Source organism: Lichenostomus cassidix, chromosome 24, assembly GCF_008360975.1.
Source record: "Lichenostomus cassidix isolate B80296 chromosome 24, HeHo_3.0, whole genome shotgun sequence".
Lineage (NCBI taxonomy): Eukaryota > Metazoa > Chordata > Aves > Passeriformes > Meliphagidae > Lichenostomus > Lichenostomus cassidix.
Window position 1 is genome coordinate 1,936,576 of NC_139504.1, and position 22,196 is coordinate 1,958,771.

A 22,196-nucleotide genomic window follows, 5' to 3' on the forward strand; every position below is an offset into this window, starting at 1 on the left:
TGTGCGACCTGGAAATAAGCCACAAAACTGCAAAATAAAGAACTACCTTGACTTCCTTTTAAAATAATTAATTTGGTAATGAACTAGTCATTCCTGTATGCAGGAAGCTGGTAGGTTTGGGATACAGATCATCACTGTGGAGGGGCACATCAGCCTGGCTCTGACCTCAATTTCTCCTCCCTGCCTCGGAAGGGGCTGTTTTATTAATAACATTTCATCAGCCCTCTGTACCTGGGGAGGCTCTCCAGTGATTCCCAGAGCCATGGCATTTGGTGGAGCAAACCAGAGAAGGAGCTGTATTGATTCACACCTGCCCAGGTTTCCTAAGTGACTGGGCTGTCCCTTATTACTCTGCTTTTTCCAAGGAGTTGCAGTTTCTCAGTGAGAGGCACTGCAATGAAGTGCCAAATACTGACTCCTGATATTTTCCCAGTGATGGGGATTTGCTCTTACATGCATTTTACAATATTCTGGGATTGATTTGTGGACATAGATGGAAGCAACACCAACATAAATCCTGAGTAATTCAGTGATAAAACTGGTCTGTGCACCTACTGCTTACTTCTAGGGACATACAGGGATCTCAGGAGTTCCTTGGCTGAACCACCTGGAATTTGATGGGTATAAAGCAGGAGAAAGCTTTCACTGGGATTCCCACGAGGGAAGTGACTGGAGGCTGTGCCCTTAAAGGCTTCTTTGTCTGTCTAAACAGAAATCCTGGTTTCCTTTACATTCAGAAAACACCCAGAGATATCTCCTATCCATCCCTGCGATCAGCCTCTTTTTTTAATCCTCGAATCTCTCTCTTACTTACCCCATTCAAGCACCCAGAAGGTGCAATTTCTGCCAGGAAGCTGGTTTGCCCTCTTTTTGCAGCCTGTGGGATGTGTTTTCCTGTGCTTCAGCAGCTCTTGGAGCAGACGCTGCACTGCTCCTGGCAGGATTCATCCATTAACAGCCAAAGCAAGTGACACCTTCTCTGCTCAGCCTTTCTCTCACCTCCCTGACCCAGCAGTGCCTGAGGGAAAACATCTTTGCTCCCACACTCGGGGACTTGTTGCCTGCTGCTGAATTTACCACCAGAGTGCAGGAGCTGTTTCCTCCATCCTCCTGTCTGCTGTGGTCTCCAGGGCTCAGTCAATCTGCTTTAACTCAATCCTGCTGACTTCTCTCTTTGGAAACCCCTGATGTTCTCCTGACATGGGGGGGATTTGGGGTTTATGTTCTTCCCAGACATGGAAATGCTTTGCCTGGTCCTCAGTGAAGGCAGTCCTGAGGGTTAAAGCATCCTAGTTAGCAGGAGAGGAGGCTGAAGCAGGAATTTAGGAGAGAAATCTGTTTTCTGAAATGCTCTGAATTGCAATAACCCTTTGGAAATTTGGCATCACCAAGGAACCAGACCAGTTGCTCGGGTGCCTAAGGATGGATTGATCAGGAATCTGTATGGAGAATGAGGGATCTAACAGAGCAGAGAGGTCATGAGTTCAAGATGGATGAGCTGAGCAGAAGATAATGGCAAAAAAGGGACATTATGGTCCAGGACATGTCAGGAAAGATGTTTCCATCAGGAATAAGGATGGATTTGTGGCTAAAGCACCAGCTGCTGGTGTGACCTTGCTGGGACACTGTGGTCCCTTCTGTCCAGGGATAATAAATTCAACCCAGAGCTGAGGAAGGTGTTTTATGAGGTGAGCCTTGCAAAGTTTAGCAAAATAAGGCTGCAAGAGGTATGACTCCTGTCCACAAACACGTTGGGAGGGAGGGATGAACCCAGGAGAGAGGAAAACCATTGAGATAAATAATAGTTTTAGCACAAGGACAAGTATCCAGCAATAGCTAGGGTTGGAGATCAGGAGAGCTCAGGCCTTGGAGGGAGGAACTCTTGGGATCAAGGAGCAAATTACCATTTCACATACCTGGGGAGAAGCCTGTGGCATCCTACATCCTTTGAAAGTGCCTTTTAAGAGGAAATATGGCCATAAAATATAATTACCGTGACTGGGGAGCAGCATTATGTGCAGCACAGGCTGGGGAGGTTCAGCCATGGGTTGACCCCAATAATTTCCCCTGATGGGACTACAGAGATCCATCTCTGCCTGCTGGTCCCTGTTGTCTCTATGGTACCATATAAGAAACATTCTAATGAGATTTATTTCTTAGAACATGATTTATTTTCTTATCCCACTATTTTTTTTTAAGTTGAATTATGATGGTCACACTGCTATCATTAATTAAGGGCTTTTCCCCTGCCTGGTAATATCCCAAATCTCTTTGGCATTGTTTAAAAATCCAATTATTCAACTCCAACCCAGCGATGGCAACAAAATGAGGAAGTAAAAATGTAGGGGAAAAGGCAGGGCAGGCTGTCACCTTAATGAGCTGAAACCCAGGGCCTGTCTGAGTGCCAAGGGAAGTCATCTGGAATGAATGTCACACCTGGTTATAAATAGGGTGGCAGGAGTGGCTGTGCCCATTAGTGTGGGGACACATGCCATGGTGGCTTAACCCATGGGAGCCTCTGCACATCATTTCCTCGCTGCATCAGTGGATGGAAATCCCCAATGTATTGACAAAAATATGATATAGAATGTTATAATAGCAACATTTTATATATTGTATGTGGTATGCATATAATGTAGTATAATAATATAATGGTTATAATGTAAGTAACAGTAGCAGCAGATATGATATAATACAGAACATAATAATATACAGAAAATAAACCAGACCTGCTGTTGGATGTCAGGGTGGGTGGGCTTTCACCAGGACAGCTGGCAAGTATCCAGATTTCCCTGTAATGAATCCAGGCTTGTTCCAATGAGGTGGCTCCAAAATTTCCACTGCCATATACCAAACTGAGCCCTCCTGTGTTTCAGAGAACTACACCCCATCTAGAGAGACAGCACCAAATTCCCTCTGCCTGTGGTTATTGCACAGGTCAGTGAAGGAGTCAGAATCCCCTCTGGTTAAGTCCTGTTGAGGCTGTAAGTCCTCCTAGGAAACTGCAGAATTATCTGTATGTATGAACCAAATATATGTTTATATTCTATATGTATATCTATATATACATATAGAATATAAATAATTTATTCTATAGATTTAAATTCTATATACATCTATTCTTATATATACTATATGTTATTAATATATAAGATATATTCTATATGTGTATATAGATATACTGAGTCTGTATTATGTCTATATTATGTGTATATAATATGTTATGAATATATAATACACATCAGGTATAGAGACAATATATAGAATATTATAATTATTGTAATTATTAATTCTAGATCAGAATAGTTATGGAATTCTATGACTATGTGTGTAAATGTATATATTATTTATATAGAATCTATATGATATATAATGTATATAGACATATTACAGGATTCTATAACATGCATATATTATGTATATATCTATGATATATATAATACAATTAGACTGATATTATGTGTATAATATGTATATTATGCATATATAACATATATTACATATATATACATCTATAATAATATAGAAACATATAATTTTATAATAATATATGAATATAGATATACTATTATATAGAGAGAGGAGGTAGAAGTTCATAAGGCATCTGCAAAATTGATTACAAATTTCTGCAGAATAATTTTGGCTCCATGGATTTTGCCTATTCTCTCATGTAGTACTTTGGTTCAGCATCTTAAAACTGAATGAACCATTTATTATCAATAAGACATGGAAAAAAAGAGATTTAAAATCTCTCTGGGATGGAGGTCATAATCCTGAGAAAAGTGCAAATAAAGACAAATGCAAAGAGATAAAAGGCAGGAAATCCTTTATTGAAGGGGTAAAGGCAGAGCCACAAACAGACTGTTTTCAAAATTAAAAACAAATACAAACAAGAGGCTAAAAATCAGAAAATTGTATTTTCCCCCCTCTCCTTAAAATTCCAAAGCTTAATTTTGGTTGGATTTGTTATGCTTACACAGCTTGGTTGGTACACCAGGGAGGAGGGAAACACCAGTCAGATACCAGAATGGATAAACAACGAGCAAAGACATCTCTTCTCTGACCTCACTGCAGGTTTCAGAGAGGGATGTGGGAGCAGCATGGTAAAACACAGTCTTTTTAATCTCTTTTTTCCTTCTTTTTTTCTCCTTTCCACACAGCTACTGTACAAACCAAACAGAAATTTATAATAAATACCTAACACAAGAGGCTCAGTACATTGCTACAATCCTTCACTGAAGGGAAACATATATATATACATATATATAGCCTAATATATAACCTCTTTGACTTAAATCAGCGTAAAGGCTACTTGTTTCTACACAAGCCTGGGGCAGGAATTCCACTCAGCATCACCCAGACCTCAACAGACCCCCCAACCCAGGGGGATCCCCACCTTCCTCCTCGCTGGAAAAGCAGCAGGATTTGCCCTCAACAAGGAGTTTTTACATCTAGGAAGCTCCAGCTAAGCAGCTGTGCAGTGATTATAAAAAAAAAAAAACCAACTGGAAAAGCCCCTGGGCGTGCACGACTCCTGTGTGATAAATACAGACGTTTTCCTTGGCACTGTCTCAGACTGATATTCCTGACCCATCCTAAATGCTGGTGGTGACACTGGAGAGGAAACACATGCTGGCTTTGAGTTAAAACCCTTGCAGACTCAGAGGGGGAAAAGAAAAACAACCCTGCAAGGCTTACATGACTCTAGCATCCAGCTATTTGTTAGAACTTAAATTCCTGGAGATTAATTAGCAGATGCAGAACATTGCCCAAAGGTAGGTCTGTACCACAGCCCAAAACAGCTCTGCATCCAAACTCTGCAGCTGGCCTTTGGTTTTTTTCCCTTTCCTAAAAAAAAAAAAAAATAAAGGAGCAAAGCCCTCAATACCCTCAATCCTGGGCTGTAGCTCCTTTGGTTTTGATTGAAATAATCTATGGGGAGATAAAACAGGAGTATTTCATGTTTTCAGGTAAATAGTAGGGTTTCTGTCTTCAGTGGAGCAGCTCATCCCACCATCCTGTTCCAAACCTGTCTGGACAGCAAGGAAAGGGTCTCACACAGGCTTGGCTCACTCAGGCAAAAGGGACAAGGAAAAGGATTCACTCTGTAAATGTGAATGGGGAATCTGAAACATCAGAAATTCCAGCCCTCCACCCCTTCCTATGAGAAAAAGGCAGATCCTGCTGGAAATTCAACATTTTGCTGCCAAAAAGGAAGCCAAGCAGGGTACGAGAGAGGAGCCTGGAGATACTGAATTGCTCATCCAGCAACAGCAAAATCTTTCCAAATTCCATCCCCGCTCCCCAGGCACTGGCTGCTGCCAGCACACAGCCAGTGACTGCCTCGGAAAGGGCAAAGTTCAGGGTCTGAACAGCCATCTGTGCTGGGGCCAGGCAGCAGCTGGGCTGGGGAGAGGGATGTGGCTGCTTCCCACTGGGAAAGAGCAGCTCCAGCCTTGCCAGGCTTGGTTTTGGACTGAGAATTGCTCAAGCAAGGCTGGAGCTGGCAGCAGATCTGAGCATCTTCACGTATCCCAGGAAAGCAGGGGTGAAGAGCAGCACTGGTCACCTCTGGCATGATCTACAGATCCTGGGCTCATCCCTGCTGCAAACCAGGTTAGTGAATTATCTCCAAAATTAGAGCAGAGCTGAAAAAAATGAGCCCCCAGGGGACTGAAAGCCAAGGCTGGGAAAGGAAACGCTGGCACACCAGAGTGCTGCTCCAGAGGGCAACGCAATAGGCATTTCACAGTCAGAGTACTGCTGAATTAGGAATTAATTAATTCTCACAGTGACCCTGTAAGACAGATCAGGTGTAATTAAGCCTTGGTTTTACAGCTGGAGAAACAGAGGTGTGGGGTAACAGGTCTAGGAATAACTGCAGATGCTGGGGGTGTTTGGACACAGAGGTTTGTCACTTTGTAGATTATAAATCCAGCAGAAACCACCAGGACCACCTCTCTCCTGTCCTCCTGCCTAATTCTTGCTAGATCTGGCCCTCAACTTATTCCTTCTCCCATCCACAGAAGCAATTTATCTCCCAAGTTAAACGCACAGCTGATAAAACACTCCTCATGCTCCAGGACAGCCATGCTGCTGCAGGGAGGGGATGGCAACCCATTCCATGCCTTTTGTGAAGAGATCCCAGTTTTATCAGCAAAGACACCCACCCTGGACCTCCTTAACCTGCAGCTGGGGTGGGGCAATGGCAAAACCAGGCTCCACATTTTCTCCAGTGCCAAACCCCAGCGTACCTTACAAAAGGAATCTGCCACCCCATTCAATGACAGCTCTTTGGAAACACCCTTCAGATGTGCTTATTTTTCCCTTTAAGTTACAACTTGCCTGCGAGCAGCCAGCCAGAAAGAAAAGAAAGAAAGGAAAAGAAGTGATTCCTCCCTGTTTTGCCACCATTATTCTCCCCTCTGAGGTAGACATCGATGCGGTGGGGATGAACCACTGCCGAGTGGTTATTTGTCTGGCGAGCGAGCCCACGGCATCCCTGCTGTCCTGCCCCAGTGCGTTGGGAGCCCATGGCACCTTGACTCCAGCAGCCCAGCACGGCTCAGCACTGCCGCAGCACGCAGGCCATGGTGGCCAGTGGTGGCCCTGGCAAGCTGCATTTCTCCGGGGCGGTGATTTTCCCGGCGTAATCGATGCACGAGGCGTTGCGCGTCCGCACGCCCTCGCCGCACGTTTGGGAGCAGGGGGACCAGGGACCCAGGCGCCACAGAGGGCAGGGCGTGTCACCACACGGCTTGATGTCCTCGGGCTTGAGGGATCTGTTGCAGGCAGAGGAGGTTTGACCCTCCACATCCCGGCAATCCACCGTCCGCCGCTGCCAGCCGGAGCCACACGTCTTGGAGCACACTGACCAGTCACCCAGGACCCACTGGGAGGTCAGCATCGGCCGGATGACGTTGACAGACTTCTTCTCTTTGCCCTTCTGCTTGCTGAAAGGGACGTCCTTGGGGATGAAGAAGGTGTACTTGACTTTTGGTGGGAAGACCTCGCTAGCAATCGTCAGCAGCTGGACGGTCAGCGGCTCTGGGAGCTGCCGGAAGCTCTGCAGCCTCTCCAGAGTGGTCATGGAGCCGCTGTATTTCAGGATGGTTCCCTTGATGAGGATGTCCTGCTCCATGGCTGAGATGGCAAAGTCTCCATTCAGCAGGTATTTGCCCTCGAGGGTTTTCAGAGCCAGGTAGTTCCCGTCGTGCCGGACCCCTCGGTGGCTGCGCTGTTTGATGTCGATGTTGGTGGCTCCGGCAGGGATGGTGACAATGTCATTGTAGCCGTATCTGCACAGGGCAAAGGGACACAGTGATTTTTCAAGGCTTAGTAAGAGCACCCCTGTGTAGGGAATAGCACTTGGGATCGTGGCTCTGAAGCCATCTCTCTGGAACCCCGAGCGCTCAAGAGCTGGAAATACTGCAGATGTTCTCGATGTGAGCTCAGCTGGAGGATTTCACTGAATTACATATGAAAATGAGTGATGCAATCAAATAAACAGCCCTGTGATTACCAGCCTAGGTGGGAAGTTCCCCTTGCCCTCTGTGTTTGGAAATGGTGCAGTGTTTGGGACTGAAAGCCTGCTACTGGTGATACTGAAGGATGACATCACCTATTGACAGAGATAATACAAAGGTAACATAGATACAGATACAGATATAGATGTAGAACAACAGAATAGGAGGGAGTCTCTGCACCCTCAACTCACTTTTTGAAGGGTTTTGCAGCCACCACTACAATGCAAAAGTAGCCCCACTGGAGGATACAGAGGACATTCCCATGCCAGGGAAACATTTTCCTGCAGAGCCATCCCAGGAGCACCACAGGTCCCAGGACAGCATGCTGAAGGTTTCACTTGAGCCCTCAGCACTGTGACTCACACTGTGGGGCCAGCAGGATCGTGTTCCATGGATCCCCATGGTGGATGCTGCGGTCAGTAATTAGGTTCAGAGTATTTTGGAAAAAAGCCTTTGAGTCAAACTTTTGCTCTCCGTCACCCTGGCCTCCCTCACCCTGATCTTAATGGGATCTCTTCTTGGCTGTAGCTCCTACACTAATCTCCCTTTAGTCAACCACAAACAACTCGTAGGAGAGTGGAAGCCCCGTTTCAGCTGTTCCCTGGAAGGAAACCATTTAGGAAATCTAATTTGACTGTGTGAGTCACCTCGCTGCATGGAATTGGACGGTTGGGCTTTTGTTACGATTTTCCAACGAAAGCCTGAAATTCTGCTCTTTGGCAAAGCCACGGAGATGTTGGGTGAGGGAAGTGCCTGCCTCAGTGCCCTTGTCTCAGGATTCAAATTCACCCCCAAGCCCAGGGAAAAGTTATTGAGTATTTATATCCCACGTCAGCCCTTTAATACGTGTCCAACTCACTGCACTGGGGTGAAATGCATTTCATAAACTCATCAGGGCAGATTTATTTGCGGTGGTGTACTGAGCCCGTCACATTAGTTATTATTTTAGGAAATAAGCTCTACTTGGCTTGTATAATTCTGCCCCGAAATAAACCTAGCCTAAGCTCCAGAGTCTGGGGAGGAGCCCAGGCTCTTGCAATGCCAGTCGACTGAGGATGCTGGCTTGGATCCTAATATATTCCTAGCCTAGAACTTTAGCCATAGAAAAAGGGGAATGAGAGAGGATGCTGGTTTTTCTCCCACAGCCCATCCTGCAGAATCTTCTCCCTGATGCCTTACTTGGATCTGTTGAGCGAGCCGGATATTTTCCTGCAAGTGGAGCCATTGCCGCCGCACACCCCACACTTGTCCAGCTTCTTGGAGGAGCCAATGACGTGATCACAGCCAGCCTTGATGCACTGCCCGTGGACACAGATGGAGAGGGTCTCTGGGCCACACAGCGTCCCATCGATCACCTGGGAAAGGGGGGTGCAGAGGAGCTGTTAGGGGATGAGTTCTGAAATGGGGTGAACGGGAGCAATTCCCATCACCAGGTACCTTTGGTGACTCTCATCACCAGATACCTTACTTTGGTGATTCCCATCACCATGAATTTTACTTTGGTGATTCCCACCACCAGGAATCTTACTCTGGCCTCAAAGACTTTGAATTCGCTCCTCCCTCGGGCTCGGCAGAAGAGTTTGCATCGGTCTCGAGGGGACACTCCTGCATACTTGGGAACCCACTCCAAGCGATTCCCTTCCAGATCCGTGAAGTTGTAGCTGTTGTACTTCTCACACTGCTGCTCCCGAAAGCTTTTCCCTGAAAGGAAAGGTGAACCATGACCCAAAATCTGTGGGAAGCTGGCAGGAGCTGCTGTCCTTGGCCATCCCAGCGAGTGGGAGTGAGCTGAGGATAGTGGGAGCACGTGGTGAGCATGCAAGCAGAGGAGGAATGCCATGAAGGAGCAATCCCACACACCTTGCACCAGCCAGAGAAGGTCAGGAAGCTCCCCCCAAATACAAATATTCAAGGGGGAGCAGAGCAATCCCCAGTGATGCACTCTGGAGGAGCAGCAGTGGGAGCTGAGCAAGCATTTGGGCACTGCCATCCTTACCATCCGGCGGGCACTCCTCGGTGTGGCACGACTGGTACTTGGTTCTCTGTCCCTCGCAGTAGCTGCCACCATGCCTGGGCTTGGGGCTGTCACAGTGCCGGTGGGAGAACTGGATTCCTCCCCCGCAGCTCCGCGAGCAGGAGCCCCAGGCGCTCCACGGGCCCCAGCCGCCGTCCACCACTGGCTGCAAGAGGCCAGCAGAAGCTGCTAAATCCAGCTCTGAGCCCTTCCATCCCCAGCTGCTCCCTCCCAGGGCAAGCTAAGGTCTGGAGCAATGCTGAAATCTCCTCCCAGCCCTGATCCAGAAAAGCTCTTTGGCACATACTTCACATGAAGTTAATACTGACTTCCACCAGGCTGTTCACATGCTGGAAGTTAAGCTGGGCTTTGAGGACTTTGCTGACTGACTCTGAAATCACTGCTAATTTCCTCAGCAGGGCAAAAAGTCATGCTTTAATTGCAGATCTGCACTGCTAGTTTTGGTTCAGACCAGCCCATGGCTCAGAAGCAGATTTTTATCTATGAGCTGGACTTGCCAGTAGTAAATATTAAAGAAGGAGAGACATCCAGAAATAAATCAGCCCAATTCAAAGCCAGTCAAGGAGATAGCAGGGGTGGGGTCAGAGATTTAGGAATCCCAAAGGGTCATGTCCCAGCCCATCTGCACTGGGTTTGTGGGGGGAAACAGGGGTGGCTTCTGTGAGCAACTGCCAGAAGCTTCCCGTGTCCAGCAGAGCCAATGCCAGCAGCTCCAGGATGGACCCACTAGTGGCCAAGACTGAGCCCAGCTGAGATGGTGTTGGTGCCTCAGGGCATAAGGTATTTAAGAAGAAGAAAAAAAAGTTATTGGGCAGATGTAATTGGGTGCAGAGAAGAGAGCAGTGAGAATGTAAGAGGAACAGCTCTGCCCACACCCAGGGCAGTGCAGGAGGAAAGGCAGGGGCTGCTTCAGAGCTGAGATTCCCCCAAAATTCTGTGGGAAGACCACAGTAAGGCAGCTTTGCCCCTGCAGCCCGTGGAGGCCATGGGGGTGCAGAGATCCACCTGCAGCCCCTGGAGGAACCCAGGCCAGAGCAGGGAGAGGCCTGAAAGAGGCTGTGACCCCGTGGGAAACCTGAGCTGGTGCAGGATCCTGACAGGACCTGTGGAGAGAGGAACCCATGGTGCAGCAGGTTTGCTGGAAGGACTTGTGACCCTGTGGAAGACCCCTGGAGCAGCCTGTCCTTGCAGGACTGACCCTGGGGGAGAGTGACCCATGTTGCAGGTGCTCTTAAGGTCTTATTTCACTTCTCATTATTCTGCTCTGATTTTGTTACTAATGAATTCAGTTAACATCTCTAATCTGAGCCTGTTTTGCCCGTGATGGTGATTGATGAGTAGCTCCTCACAATCCTTATCTCGACTCATGGACCTTCGTTCTGTTTTTCCCTCCCTGTCCAGCTGTGGAGGGGAGTGAGAGAGAGGCTCTGGTGGGCACCTGGTTCCAGCCACCACCCCAGCATCCCCCAGTGCCCCCCTTACCTGGGGTTTCAGGGCATCCTGCTGCACACAGTGCCCATCCCAGCACAGCCCCTCAGCCTTGCAGGGTGTTCCATCAGCCCACGGCAAGCTGCCGTTCTTGGTGTGGCAGAGAGGCTCCCCACTGCCTGTCCTGCACCAGAGCTGGGCACAAATGTCCTCCTCCGTGGTGTTGGGGCAGTGCTGGAAGTCCTTGCCAAAGATCTGCTGGCACTGCTGGTCCAGGCTGTACAGAGCTCTCTGGCCAGGCAGCTCAGCAGGCAGGGAGACAGGCTGGGCTGGGGCGTCAAGCAAGCAGTCACCTGGGCAAGGTTCAAGAGTCAGGCTGGAGATGGAGCTGTCAGGGCTTGGCTGCACCAAGCAGGGCACCCCAAGCCTCTGTCCAGTCTGCTCTGACTCCCCCTTCACCCCACACACCCCTCCAGGCACTGCAGAGAGCCTGAGCAATTAAGGAAAAGGTTGTTTGGAGTGATGAGGTAGCTGAATTCAGCCTTACCATGCCCTCCATCCAGGAACTCAGTGAGGTACATGGCGCTGCAGGGAGACCACGGCTGGGTCTTGTTCAGGTGGATGAAGAGAGGAGCCATCACATGGTGCTCACCAAGGGGGCCAAAGAGCCGCTCACAGTTCTTGGAGTCATCGTGGGGCATGCTGAGCACATGGCCTGGGGAGCAGAGAGCACGGCAGAGCTCAGCTCCCCAGCCCAGCTCCTGCTCCTCAGCAGATGGCTGTGGGAGCAGCTGGAAGGCGTCAAGCAGCTCCTATCTCTGCAAAAGCTATTAGCTTCCATAAATCAGAAGGAATATAAAACTGCTTGCTCTGTCTCAGTGGTACAGTCTGCTGTGAGCAAGGCAAAGCAGCCCAGATTTGTAGAAACCCAGAATGGTTCGGGATGGAAGGAAATTAAAGCTCATCCAGTTCCACCCCCTGCCATGGACAGAGACACCTTCCACTACACCATGCCCATGCCCTGTCCAACCTGGTCTTGAATGCCCCCAGGGATGCAGCAGCCACACTTTCTCTGGGCAAAAATTAGTCAGGGCAGGAATGGCAAACCAAGGGAGAGACTTGATCCCATGGCTGAGCTCATCACAACAGGTACATCACAGAATCATTAAGGTTGGAAAAGACCTCCAGCACCAGCGAGTCCAACCTTTGACCAATCACCACCTTGTCAATAGACCAGAGCACTGAGTACCACGTCCAGGCATTTCTTGACCAGCTCCAGGGATGGGGACACCACTACCTCCCTGGGAAGCTCCTTCCAAAGCTCAACAACCCTTCCAGTGAAGAAATTCTTCCTGAATTGGTGCAAATGCACCAATTTACAACAATTTGGGCACTTCTTAGTGTTTCTGCTGGTACAAACCAGCTCTTGTCGATGCCAGAAGCTCCCCACAGCTTAGTGGGTGACCCCCAGCCAGGAGCTGCTGGTGCTGGGCTGTGCCACAACCCCTCCCAGCAGCAGGGCTGGAAGAAGCAGCTTTCCCCTCAGTAAGGATGTGTTACCTTACCCAGTTCATGAGCCAGGGTGTAGGCTGCCTGCAGGCCCTCGTCCTCGATCACAGAGCAGCTCTTGTTACGATCGCACATGGTGCCAATATCTGCCACGCCCAGCGTGTCACAGCTCTGGTGTCCACAGAAGTCCTGTGTGTGCCAGGCAGCAGGAGGGGTCAGGCAGGGGGATTGGGTCCCATGTTTAGCCCCAATACCTCTGCAGGCAACCTACTGGTAGTCTGCAGCCCAAATGAAACCACCCCTGACCACTCTGCTGCAAGCTCCATTCTTTGCACATTGGGGCATCGACCTCCATGGTCAACCCTCTTCTCTCCCTCCATGGATGCCTTGACCCCTCCCCTCCCCTCCCCTCTCCTCTTTCCTTTTCCCTTCCCTTCCCTTTCCTTTCCCTCCAGTCCCCTCTTTCCTTTCCCTTTTCCTATCCTTTCTTTTCCCCCTTCCCTTCCCTTCCCTTCCCTTCCCTTCCCTTCCCTTCCCTTCCCTTCCCTTCCCTTCCCTTCCCTTCCCTTCCCTTCCCTTCCCTTCCCTTCCCTTCCCTTCCCTTCCCTTCCCTCTCCCAGGGCTGCTGACCTGTCTGGTGAGGAGGATGGCAGTGTCATAGTGCTCGGGATGCCTGTCACTGGGCGGGTTGAACCTTTGCTGCCAGCTGCAGAAGTTGCGCAGGGTGAGCCCACCGTTGTCAGACACCTCTGGCCCTGCCTCCTCCTCCTCCACCACCAGCACCTTCACCACCACCAGGCTGATGGAGTTCCTCAGGCTGGGGTGCTTGTAGATGCGAGCTGCCATGGCCATCAGGGTCAGCACGTGGTTCTGTGGGGAAGGACATGGGCAGAGCTGGGTAAAACCTCTGCTACAGGACAAGTTTTTCTGTTTGAAAAGAAGGAATCAGCCTCATTTATGAAGCCCATCACATCCAGACCATGGGCTGCTGGACTCAGTGCTGCCTTTCCTGGATGTGATGCTTTACACCTTGTGCTGGTGGACAAGCCCTGCACCCCCTTCTCCAAACGCTGTGTCTCCCCTCCCATGAACCCTCTGCAGCTAGAAATCCCTCAGGAAGAAATTCTTTGGGGAAAAACTCAGCATTCTGGAGAGTTCTCTGCATATTCCCAAAGCAATAACGCTGCCCCAGGGCAGGAACCAACTCACACGCATCTTGCTGGTGCAAAGCCACCCAGTACAGCTCCTGCCTGTGCTGGTCACAGGGCTTGAACCCGACCTCCTTGGTGACAAACTGGGACTAAAGCACTTTGACAGCCAAGTCTGTGCCCAGCAGCATCCCCTGCCTGGCGATGACCAGGGATTACTTCATATGTCAAAAGCGCCGGCGATGTTTAGGCTGATGTAAACATCTTATCGCAGCATCAAAATTCCTCCTCTGCTTGGCATCGCTCACGGCCCGGAGTCAGGAGAAAAAAATGCAGCTATTACACAATACAGTATTGGGAAAGAGAAAGTGGCTTCTCTCCTCCCCAGACAAATTACACCCTGAGGTCTCAATTCGGAGCCTAATTAAACTGGAAGGGCTCGATGGGAGCTCGCTCTGATAGCCAAGTTTCACCCAAAATACATTTCCTGAGCGAAGCTGACTCTGTGTGCTCATCCATCACAGTACTGCCAGGACAATGCCATTTTCTGAGACACAAAATGCTGTTTCCTTAGCAAATGAGGGAGATGTTGAGAGAGATACAGAATATCTGCTGCACCGAGAGCTGCTTGCCCAGGGCACTTGTGGCTATTTTAAATTATTCTGCCACATTTTATCCCATCAGTGGCAGCTCCATGTAAACAGATGTTTTGTTTCAACAAGACATCTCCCAAGTCCTCCCCGGCTCATTATCCAAGGGCAGGCCCCAGCAAGGCTGATGGGAGCAGGGAATAGACTGGTTTATTTAGACTGGCCAGATCTCCACGACATGACTCATATCCCACCCTGGAGCATGCAACTCATGTCACAGAGAAGTCACTGCTGAGGCAAGAAATCCAGGCGAGACCCCTGCAAGTGGTGGCTCCATGAAACCTGGGGGAATTGTTCACCCTGTGGGGAAAATCCATTGGGAACCTTACTAAAAATATCACAGAGCTTTCCTAAAATTACAGCCCTGAAGATCTAGAGGGAAGCTCTGCGCTGGAGCTACCCGACATGGGATCATCCCTCATTTCCAAGGGAATAAATCCTGCTGCATCCTTTCCTAACTCATTGGAGGTTTCTGTCCATAACAGTAGATTTGACCTGGGAGATCTCAGCTCATCCCACAAATCCCTCAGGACACCAACCCTCACATCCTCAGGGGTACATCCAGCCAAGATCCTCTCTCAGCAGTAGGAACAGAGGGACTTGGAAAACATCTGTCCACCTTCCCTGTGCCTGGAAAGGAAAGATGGAAAGCAAACCAAACAAATAGCTATTTAGTGAAGATTAAAAGGTCAAATTCACTTGTTCCACCATCTGCTGTCTATTTATACCCATCCCTGGCCCATGCAGGAGCTGGTTGGGTTTCAGATGGACCCTGACTGCTCTGGGGAGAGCAGCAATCCACCTGCACTGCCTCAGCGTGGCCAAGGGCTTGAAGCCATGGCCAAAAGCACATTGCAGGATCCTCATGGCACAGGAGAGGCCAACTGAGAGCTCTTGGCCAACAAGTGGCTGCAGGTGAGCTGAATCCTGCTTGTTCCATCCTCCTCCTGCCTTTGCCAACAGGCTCTGCCTTGACCACCCACCCAGGAGGGAACGCTGCCTTCCCTGGGGTTTCCTTCCCAGCTCAAGGCTGAGGATGTGGCTTTTGGGATCAGGTGCAGGGCAGTATTTTGGGTTGGGTTTGAGGAGCCCAGGGCTGCAAACAGACTGGCTTCTGCCTTCTTGCAGAAAACAAGGAGCTTCCCTGCCATTTCCAACCAGCAGCCTGGGAGATCTGGCAGGATGTCTGTCCAGCTGCTAAGCACAGCTGGGAAATCAACCTCTTACCTGCTCTGGGGGGAGAGGTCAGAGTGTGAGCCAGAGGGGTTGGGGAGTATTCCTTCCCTGCTCTGTGCACTGCATTTCTGTCAGAGCACTGTGGAGGGTGATGCCCCACAAACCTCCCTTCCCCTTTTCCTGGGCTCCTTCTGCTCTCAAGATCAAATCCCACCCACTTCCCCCTAAAAATGAGGAGGGATGGTTTTTGTCTGACACACCTGCATCACAGCAGCTCCACTATCCCTCCTGCCACAGCATCACCATGTCTGGGAGAGCCCTGAGCCAGGCACTGCCCGACAGGAGCCTTGCAGCAGCAAACAGCACAGGCAGAGGGATGTGGAAAATAAATACAAATCAGAGCAAGGGGAACTGATGTGGTTGTCTTTAGCCTCATAACACTGAAGGATTTAGCTTTCTGGTACTTGCAAGGTCTCTGCTTCCATTCCCTTTCATGGGGACCACTCAGAAGCCGAAGCCTGCAAAGACCCCCAAACAGTGGGGTTTATTTTTAATTATCATTATTATTTTGGTGGGAGAAACTGCTCTTACACAGACACTATTATTGTGGTATGCACAGAAAAATTTAATATTGCTGGACCCACCCAGAGCAGCAGGACAGCAGGGAGCACCCACAGAACACCCCAGCACAACTCACCTCCCTCCAACATGCTCCCCAACGTGTGGGGAGCAATGCTCAGCCCAACCTGGGGCAGTAGGATTGCTTGTTGGCTGATTTGGTTGGGTTTTTTCCCTGCTTTCTCCCTAAAAGCCAGCATTTCTGCAGAGGGGGGAGAAGTAGAAAGAAACACTGAGATTCTGGAGTGCAGACTGATGGAAGGAAGCAGAGCCAGGGTCAGATGTGAGGGCTGCCCAGCTTTTAGAAATCAACTGGGAACAAACATCCCAGGCTGTCCCTTTCCCCCGCAGCACCATCTGTGAGCCACCCCCTGGTTTGGGTGCCCAGGGGCTGCTGGCTGCCCTGCCTGCCTCCTCCTGTGGTTTCAAGCCTGGGCCAAGAATTCCCTTGCAAAAATGTGGGAGGCAGCCAAGGGAAATGGGGGGCAAGCCAGGGGAGAGGGGATACCTTGCCAGCCTGTTGGTGTGCCTGGCTGCCCTCCTGCCTTCCCAACTCCTTGCCCATCCCTGCTCTGTTTGCCACATTATGTTTTTCCCCTTCTCTTTTCCTCTTTGCTGGGTGTTTGGCGCTGAACCACAAAAGCAGCAATTACCCCTGCTCAATGCAGGGGAAACTGAGGCACATCCAGACTGCCACCACCTCCCCAGAGGCACAGTTGGAGTCAGACCCCATCCAGAGAGCATCCCAGAGCAGCAGTGCTGCAGTCTGGGTGACAGCACGGAGTTACTTCAGCAGGAGCCAGCTCATGTCACTGCACAGCCCTGAAATGCAGCAGCTGCTGGATATGCTGGTGTGAGGTGAGTGCAGCAGCCAGGGGAATATTTTGGGAGGCTGCCTGCTCCTCCAGCCCCTGCCCCAAAGCGGATGCAGCCTCAGGGTGACACTCAGAGGACAAATCCCAGAAGAAAAGCTGGCGGATGGCAGCATTGCACAGGTCCCCCTTTGCAAAGATCCCCTTTAATCCCATTCCAGCTGCCTTTGGGATGGGCTGCCTTCTTTTGTCAAGGGATTAAGGGAATTTACCCACTCACGCTGCAAAATACCCTAAAGCAAGCCTGAGAGCCGGACACGAGGGGACCTGAGTCACCAGGGTGGCTTTGGATTCACCTCCAGTCCATCTGGGTCTGGGAGAGCTGGCAGCAGGACCCTGGCAATGTCTGGTCTTAGAGGGAAGGCTTTGCAACAGCACTCCTAAAACCTCATAAATCTGCCTGGGGAAAACCCAGAAGGCAGCAAGGAATCCCAGCTTTTCCAGCCTGATCTGATTCTGCTGTGGTCCTCAGTCCTCAGCAGCCCTTGGAGTCAGGAACAGCAGATTGCTCACTTGTGACAGGAGAAAGGAAAGGGGATCACAGCCGTCATGCTTGCGGAGGAAAGCTTGGAAATGTGTCTCATCTGCACCCGAGAGACTGCAGAAATCCCACCACAGGAATCCCATCTGGCTGCCAACTGGCTGGGGATGCTGCAGCTGGGTTGTGGAGCCGCCTGGTGCTTTAGGTGTCTTGGCAAACATTCCTGAGCCATGCAGAACATCCTCACAAGTGCAGCCCAGCTGCAGGCTGAGCCCTCCTGCACATCAGCAGGATCAGCCCCATCTCCTGCCTCAGTTCCCCCTGCTTAAAACCCCACTGAACTCTGTGAATGATGCTCACAGTCCCTTTGTTTTCAAGCATTTGGGATCATCTGCAAGAAAAATGCACAAACTCCTGTGCCCAGCCTGGAGCTTCACTCCCATCCCTGTATCTGAGGGATATATACATCCCTCTGTAGTGCAGGTTGAATCCTTCCCCATCCTCACAGGATTTATTGCTCAGCACTGTCCTGCTGCTAATCCCCCCCAAACACCTCATCCCCTGCAATCATCAAGCCCAAAGGGTGATTAAACCCTCAAACTTCAGGTCTAGTTCTGCTCTCCACCCTTCCCTTGTGGTTTACATACAAATATTGATGAAGGTAGAATAAGCTCTTATTATCTAAATTGGGTTAGGAGCTGAGCTATAAGGCTCGATTTGATCAGGAATAAATCATTAACAGCATTTTCCCACCAACAGCATGGCATTGATTATAACTCACAACGCCTGAGCACATCTCAGGGTGGCTCTTCTGCTCGAGCTGTAACAACTTATGCAAGAAAATAACTGGGAATACAAACAATGCAGCTGACCTTTAATAAATATTTGGTAATTAAAGCCTGGTTACGGGAAGAAAAGTCATTATATAAATATGGTTTGTTCTGACTCAACATTTCTACTCCCTGGGCATCTCTCCTTGTCAGCTCTCTAAGATCTCACCAGCACTTACCACTGCTTTTTTTTCAACCCACAAAAAAGGTATTTAGGGAGAAGCAAGATGGCTGTGCTGCTCCCTGCATTTTTGTTCCAGAGAACAAAAGACACAGAAACACAGCAGGTGGTTTTTTGGCTTTTTTTTTAGCCACTACACCAGAGCTGGTGGAAGTTTTCTCCCAAATGTTTTGATATGCTATTGCTCCATTCATCCAAAACAAGATCTTTAAAGGTTTCCTTCCCATCCCTGAGAGCTGATGCAAAGATATTGCTCTTGGGGCCAAGGAAATGATGGTAAATGGGAGCCAACCAGGCAGCATCACCCAGCCCAGGGCTGGAGCAGGCAAGCCAGGGCAGGGCAATGTTCCAGCCCCTTGATTATGTCTAGGTACCATTTCCTCTCCTGCCTTCACAATTCAACCCCGAGAGTTGTTGTTTTTTCCCCCAGCTCAAGCTGGGCATTACCAGGATTTCCCCCAGCCCAAATATATCACCTTATTTCTAGCAATTTAAATACCCTTGGGTGCTGCTTTAAAACCACCAGGTGCCCAGCTGGGTGCAAAGATTCACTGAACTATTTCTTCTGCCCTCTTGGGGAATCAGAGACCAACTTCACGCTATGGGCAGAGTAAATCCCATCACCATTTACATGTCTGTTTCTTAAAAATTCAGCTAACTCCGCTTCAAACTCTTTTCTGAGCACTGTGAGCACTCTGGGTATGTCCAAGTGCATCACCCTCGCTCACTGACCCTCTGCTGTCTGCTCCTGCCAGCCTGGCTTGGCAGCAAAAACCAAGCAAGGGGCAAAACCAGAGTGATGCTGAGCAGCTGAAAGCAGCTGGAGCCCCAAGGTTTAGCATTTCTCAAGGTCCAGCCTGGCCTGAGCAGGGCTGGAGTTAAACCCTGCTTTGTTAGGAGCACAGCAGCCCCTGGGGGAAGGATAAAGTCGGTAGAAGTGGCAGAGCCAGCCTGCCAAAGTGCAGCTCCTGCTTTCAGCTGCCCTGCTGCTCCCTGCTGAGCTCCAGCTTCAAGGGCTCTTCTCCCAGCCCCGAGCCCAAACAACAGAGAATGAGCAACTTCACTGCACAACTATCCCTTGCAAAGACCCCAGAGCATTTCAGACGGTGCAAACCTGAATTTGGACCTGAAGCACCCATCCCTGCAGGGTAAGGGTGTGGAGCTGGCTTGGCCAGAGGCATGCAAAACAACCTGGTGCTGATGAATGAGGCACAGCAACAGCCCTGGAGATGGATGTGGGGGGCTGAGGCACCACGGGCTCTGCCCCGGGGGTCTCCCCAAAGCCTGGGCAGGGTCAGGGTCTCCGCAGAGAGAGCGTTCAAGGAGGGTGAGCGTTCCTGGCGCTGGCGGCTGAGGGAAAGGGCTGCTCATCCATCTGCTCAGCCGCTAACAGGTGGCTCAGGAGCGGGACTGCGCATTACTCAGCCCCGGTTTATTTACTATCTGGCCCGGGCTCCCAACCGGAAGGGAGTTAAGCGCATTGCTTCGCAGCGCGGCTCTTTCCTCGTAGCAGGAAAGGCATTAACCCGCTCTGTCCCCCACCTCTGGGGACACCAGGCTGACGGGACATCACAGTGCCCAGTGTGCACAGAAACAGACCCGCTGGGAGGGACGCTGGCTCTGGGAAAGGCTCCCCAGACACCGATTGAACCCCACGGACAACACTGCAGCCTTTGCCCCGGGGACTGCCAGCCCTACTCGGCAAGGGAAGCTGCGGACCGAGGCCACCCCGTCCCGCCCCTCGCTCAGTCCATGTTGTCCCTGGTGTCCCGGGCTGGGGGGATCGGGAGGGCGAGCGGGAGGACAGGAGGGGACGGAGAGGCGGTGGGGCTGGAGGAGTGCGTTTGGGAGGAGGAGGAGAGGCAACGGGGATGGGGACGGGAGACGGCGGGATGAAGGGGATGGAGGGAGGATGCAGGGATGAAGGCGACAGAGGGGCAGTGGGAACGCAGGAGTTCCTGAAGGAGGAGGCGGAGAGGCGGCTGGGCTGGGGGCAGGAGGGGACGGGAGGATGGAGAGGCTGCGAGGACCAAAGCGGTGCAGCCAGCAGCACAGGCGGGCACGGAAGGACGCGGGGCAGGGGGACGGCAGACCCCGCCAGCCCTTACCTCCACGTCCTCCCCGTAGAAGCGCACCATGGACGCGTCAGCCACCAGCAGCGTCTCCACGTAGCGCGCCTGGGACACGAAGCGCTTGGCCCTGGGGCGCAGCTCGCCGCTCGCCCCGCCGCTCGCCGCCGGCCGCGCTCCCTCCGGGGCCGCCCGCCGCCGCAGCCGGTGCCATCGCCTCCAGGGCGGCCCGGGCGCGGCCGGCCCGAGCGGCTGCAGCTCGTAGGCAGCCCCGTCCAGCAGGAAAGCGGCGCTGAGGCCGCGGCCGCCGCAGCTGCCGAGCACGGCGGAGGACTCGGGGCTGCCCTCGACGGCGCCCGAGTAGAAGCAGCCCCGGCGCGGCGGCGGCGGCGGCCTGCGGCCCCCCAGGCGCTGGAGGCGGAGGCGGGGGGCCAGGAAGGCGCTGTCGGGGCGGAGGCGGAGGACGACGGCGCGGCCGAAGGCGGCCAGGCGCAGGGCCAGCTGCCCCGAGGGCGCGGGCAGGCGGGCGGGCAGCACGGGCTGCGCCTCCCGCGGGGGCGGCGGCGGCAGCGCCCAGGCGTGGCACAGCAGCAGCAGGTGGAGCGGAGCTCGGCCGCCCAGCAGCGCTCGCCGCCCCATCCCGACACGGCACGGCACGGCACGGCACGGCACGGCACGGCACGGCACCCCCCGGGCTCTCCCCCGCAGCCTCCGCGCCGGCCGCCGAGACCGCTGTATTTATACTTTCTCCCCCCGGCTTTGACATAAGAGGTTTATTTTTGATCTCTCGCTGTTCTCCCCACTCCCCTCCCCTGCCAGCCCGGAGCCTGGGGGAGGAGGAGAAGTGAAAGAGAGAGAGAGAGAGAGACAGAAAAAAAAAAAAAAAGGAAAACCCAAACCAAAAAGCAACTGAAAAAAAAAAAAAAGGAGAAAAATCCACCCCCCCACCCCCCAAAAAAAAAAACAGGAAAAAAAAGGGGAAAAAAAGACGAAGAAGTAGAGGGAAAAAAAAAAAAAAGAGGGATAAAAAAACCCCCAAAAAACCCAAACCCCAACCCACTTTTGGATACGATTTGAGACCAATCAGGCGCCGGCAGCCCCGCCTGCCTCCAAGTGTCAACTGCAGCCTGTTGCTCTCGCACTATTAACCCCTTGTGCAGCCCCCGCGCTGCTCGCACGGCTCTGATCCTAGCCAGGCTCGGGGGTCCTGCCCTGGCACAGCGCCTGGCACTCTTTCCCCTCCACCACCGTGGAAGGATTTACTCCGGAGGGCTGATTCTCAGCATCCTTTCCCAGCTGGAAAGCACCCGGCCCGTGCCAGCTGGAGAGCATCTCGTTTCTTGTTTCAGAAGGTGCCTCGGGAGGTTCCCATGTCCTTCCCTCAGCCAGGGACAGAGAGGGCTTTGGGCCCCAGGGAAAACTCCAACAGGACACACGTACAAGGAGTTTCCATGCTCTGAACCAACAGCTGGATCCACATGGGGTTTCCTCCAGCTGGAATAAGACAACGAGCTAAATCAGACTTGTGGAAAATACCTATGAGAATAATGCAATGCAGCCAGCTCCTCCTGTTGCTCTTTTTTTTTTTTTTTTTGTTTGTGTCTCTGTGTGTGTTGTGTGACTTCATTTACAAACCCTCCATTCACCCCATTTCAGAGTGAGTTTTAATTCCC

At 51.4% G+C, this 22,196-nt stretch overlaps 1 protein-coding gene across 1 annotated transcript; it reads right to left on the reverse strand.

Annotated features, from left to right (window-relative positions):
- Window positions 1-3,809: 3,809 nt before the first annotated feature.
- Window positions 3,810-21,314, reverse strand: ADAMTS8 (ADAM metallopeptidase with thrombospondin type 1 motif 8). The gene is made up of 9 exons (XM_085082045.1): window positions 20,563-21,314; window positions 13,129-13,368; window positions 12,555-12,687; window positions 11,537-11,704; window positions 11,044-11,342; window positions 9,523-9,706; window positions 9,055-9,227; window positions 8,706-8,881; window positions 3,810-7,298 (listed from the first exon to the last, which is right to left on the reverse strand). Exons 1-9 carry the CDS (start codon window positions 21,160-21,162, stop codon window positions 6,566-6,568), a joined length of 2,706 nt encoding a protein of 901 aa, XP_084938171.1. The 5' UTR covers window positions 21,163-21,314; the 3' UTR covers window positions 3,810-6,565.
- Window positions 21,315-22,196: the final 882 nt, after the last annotated feature.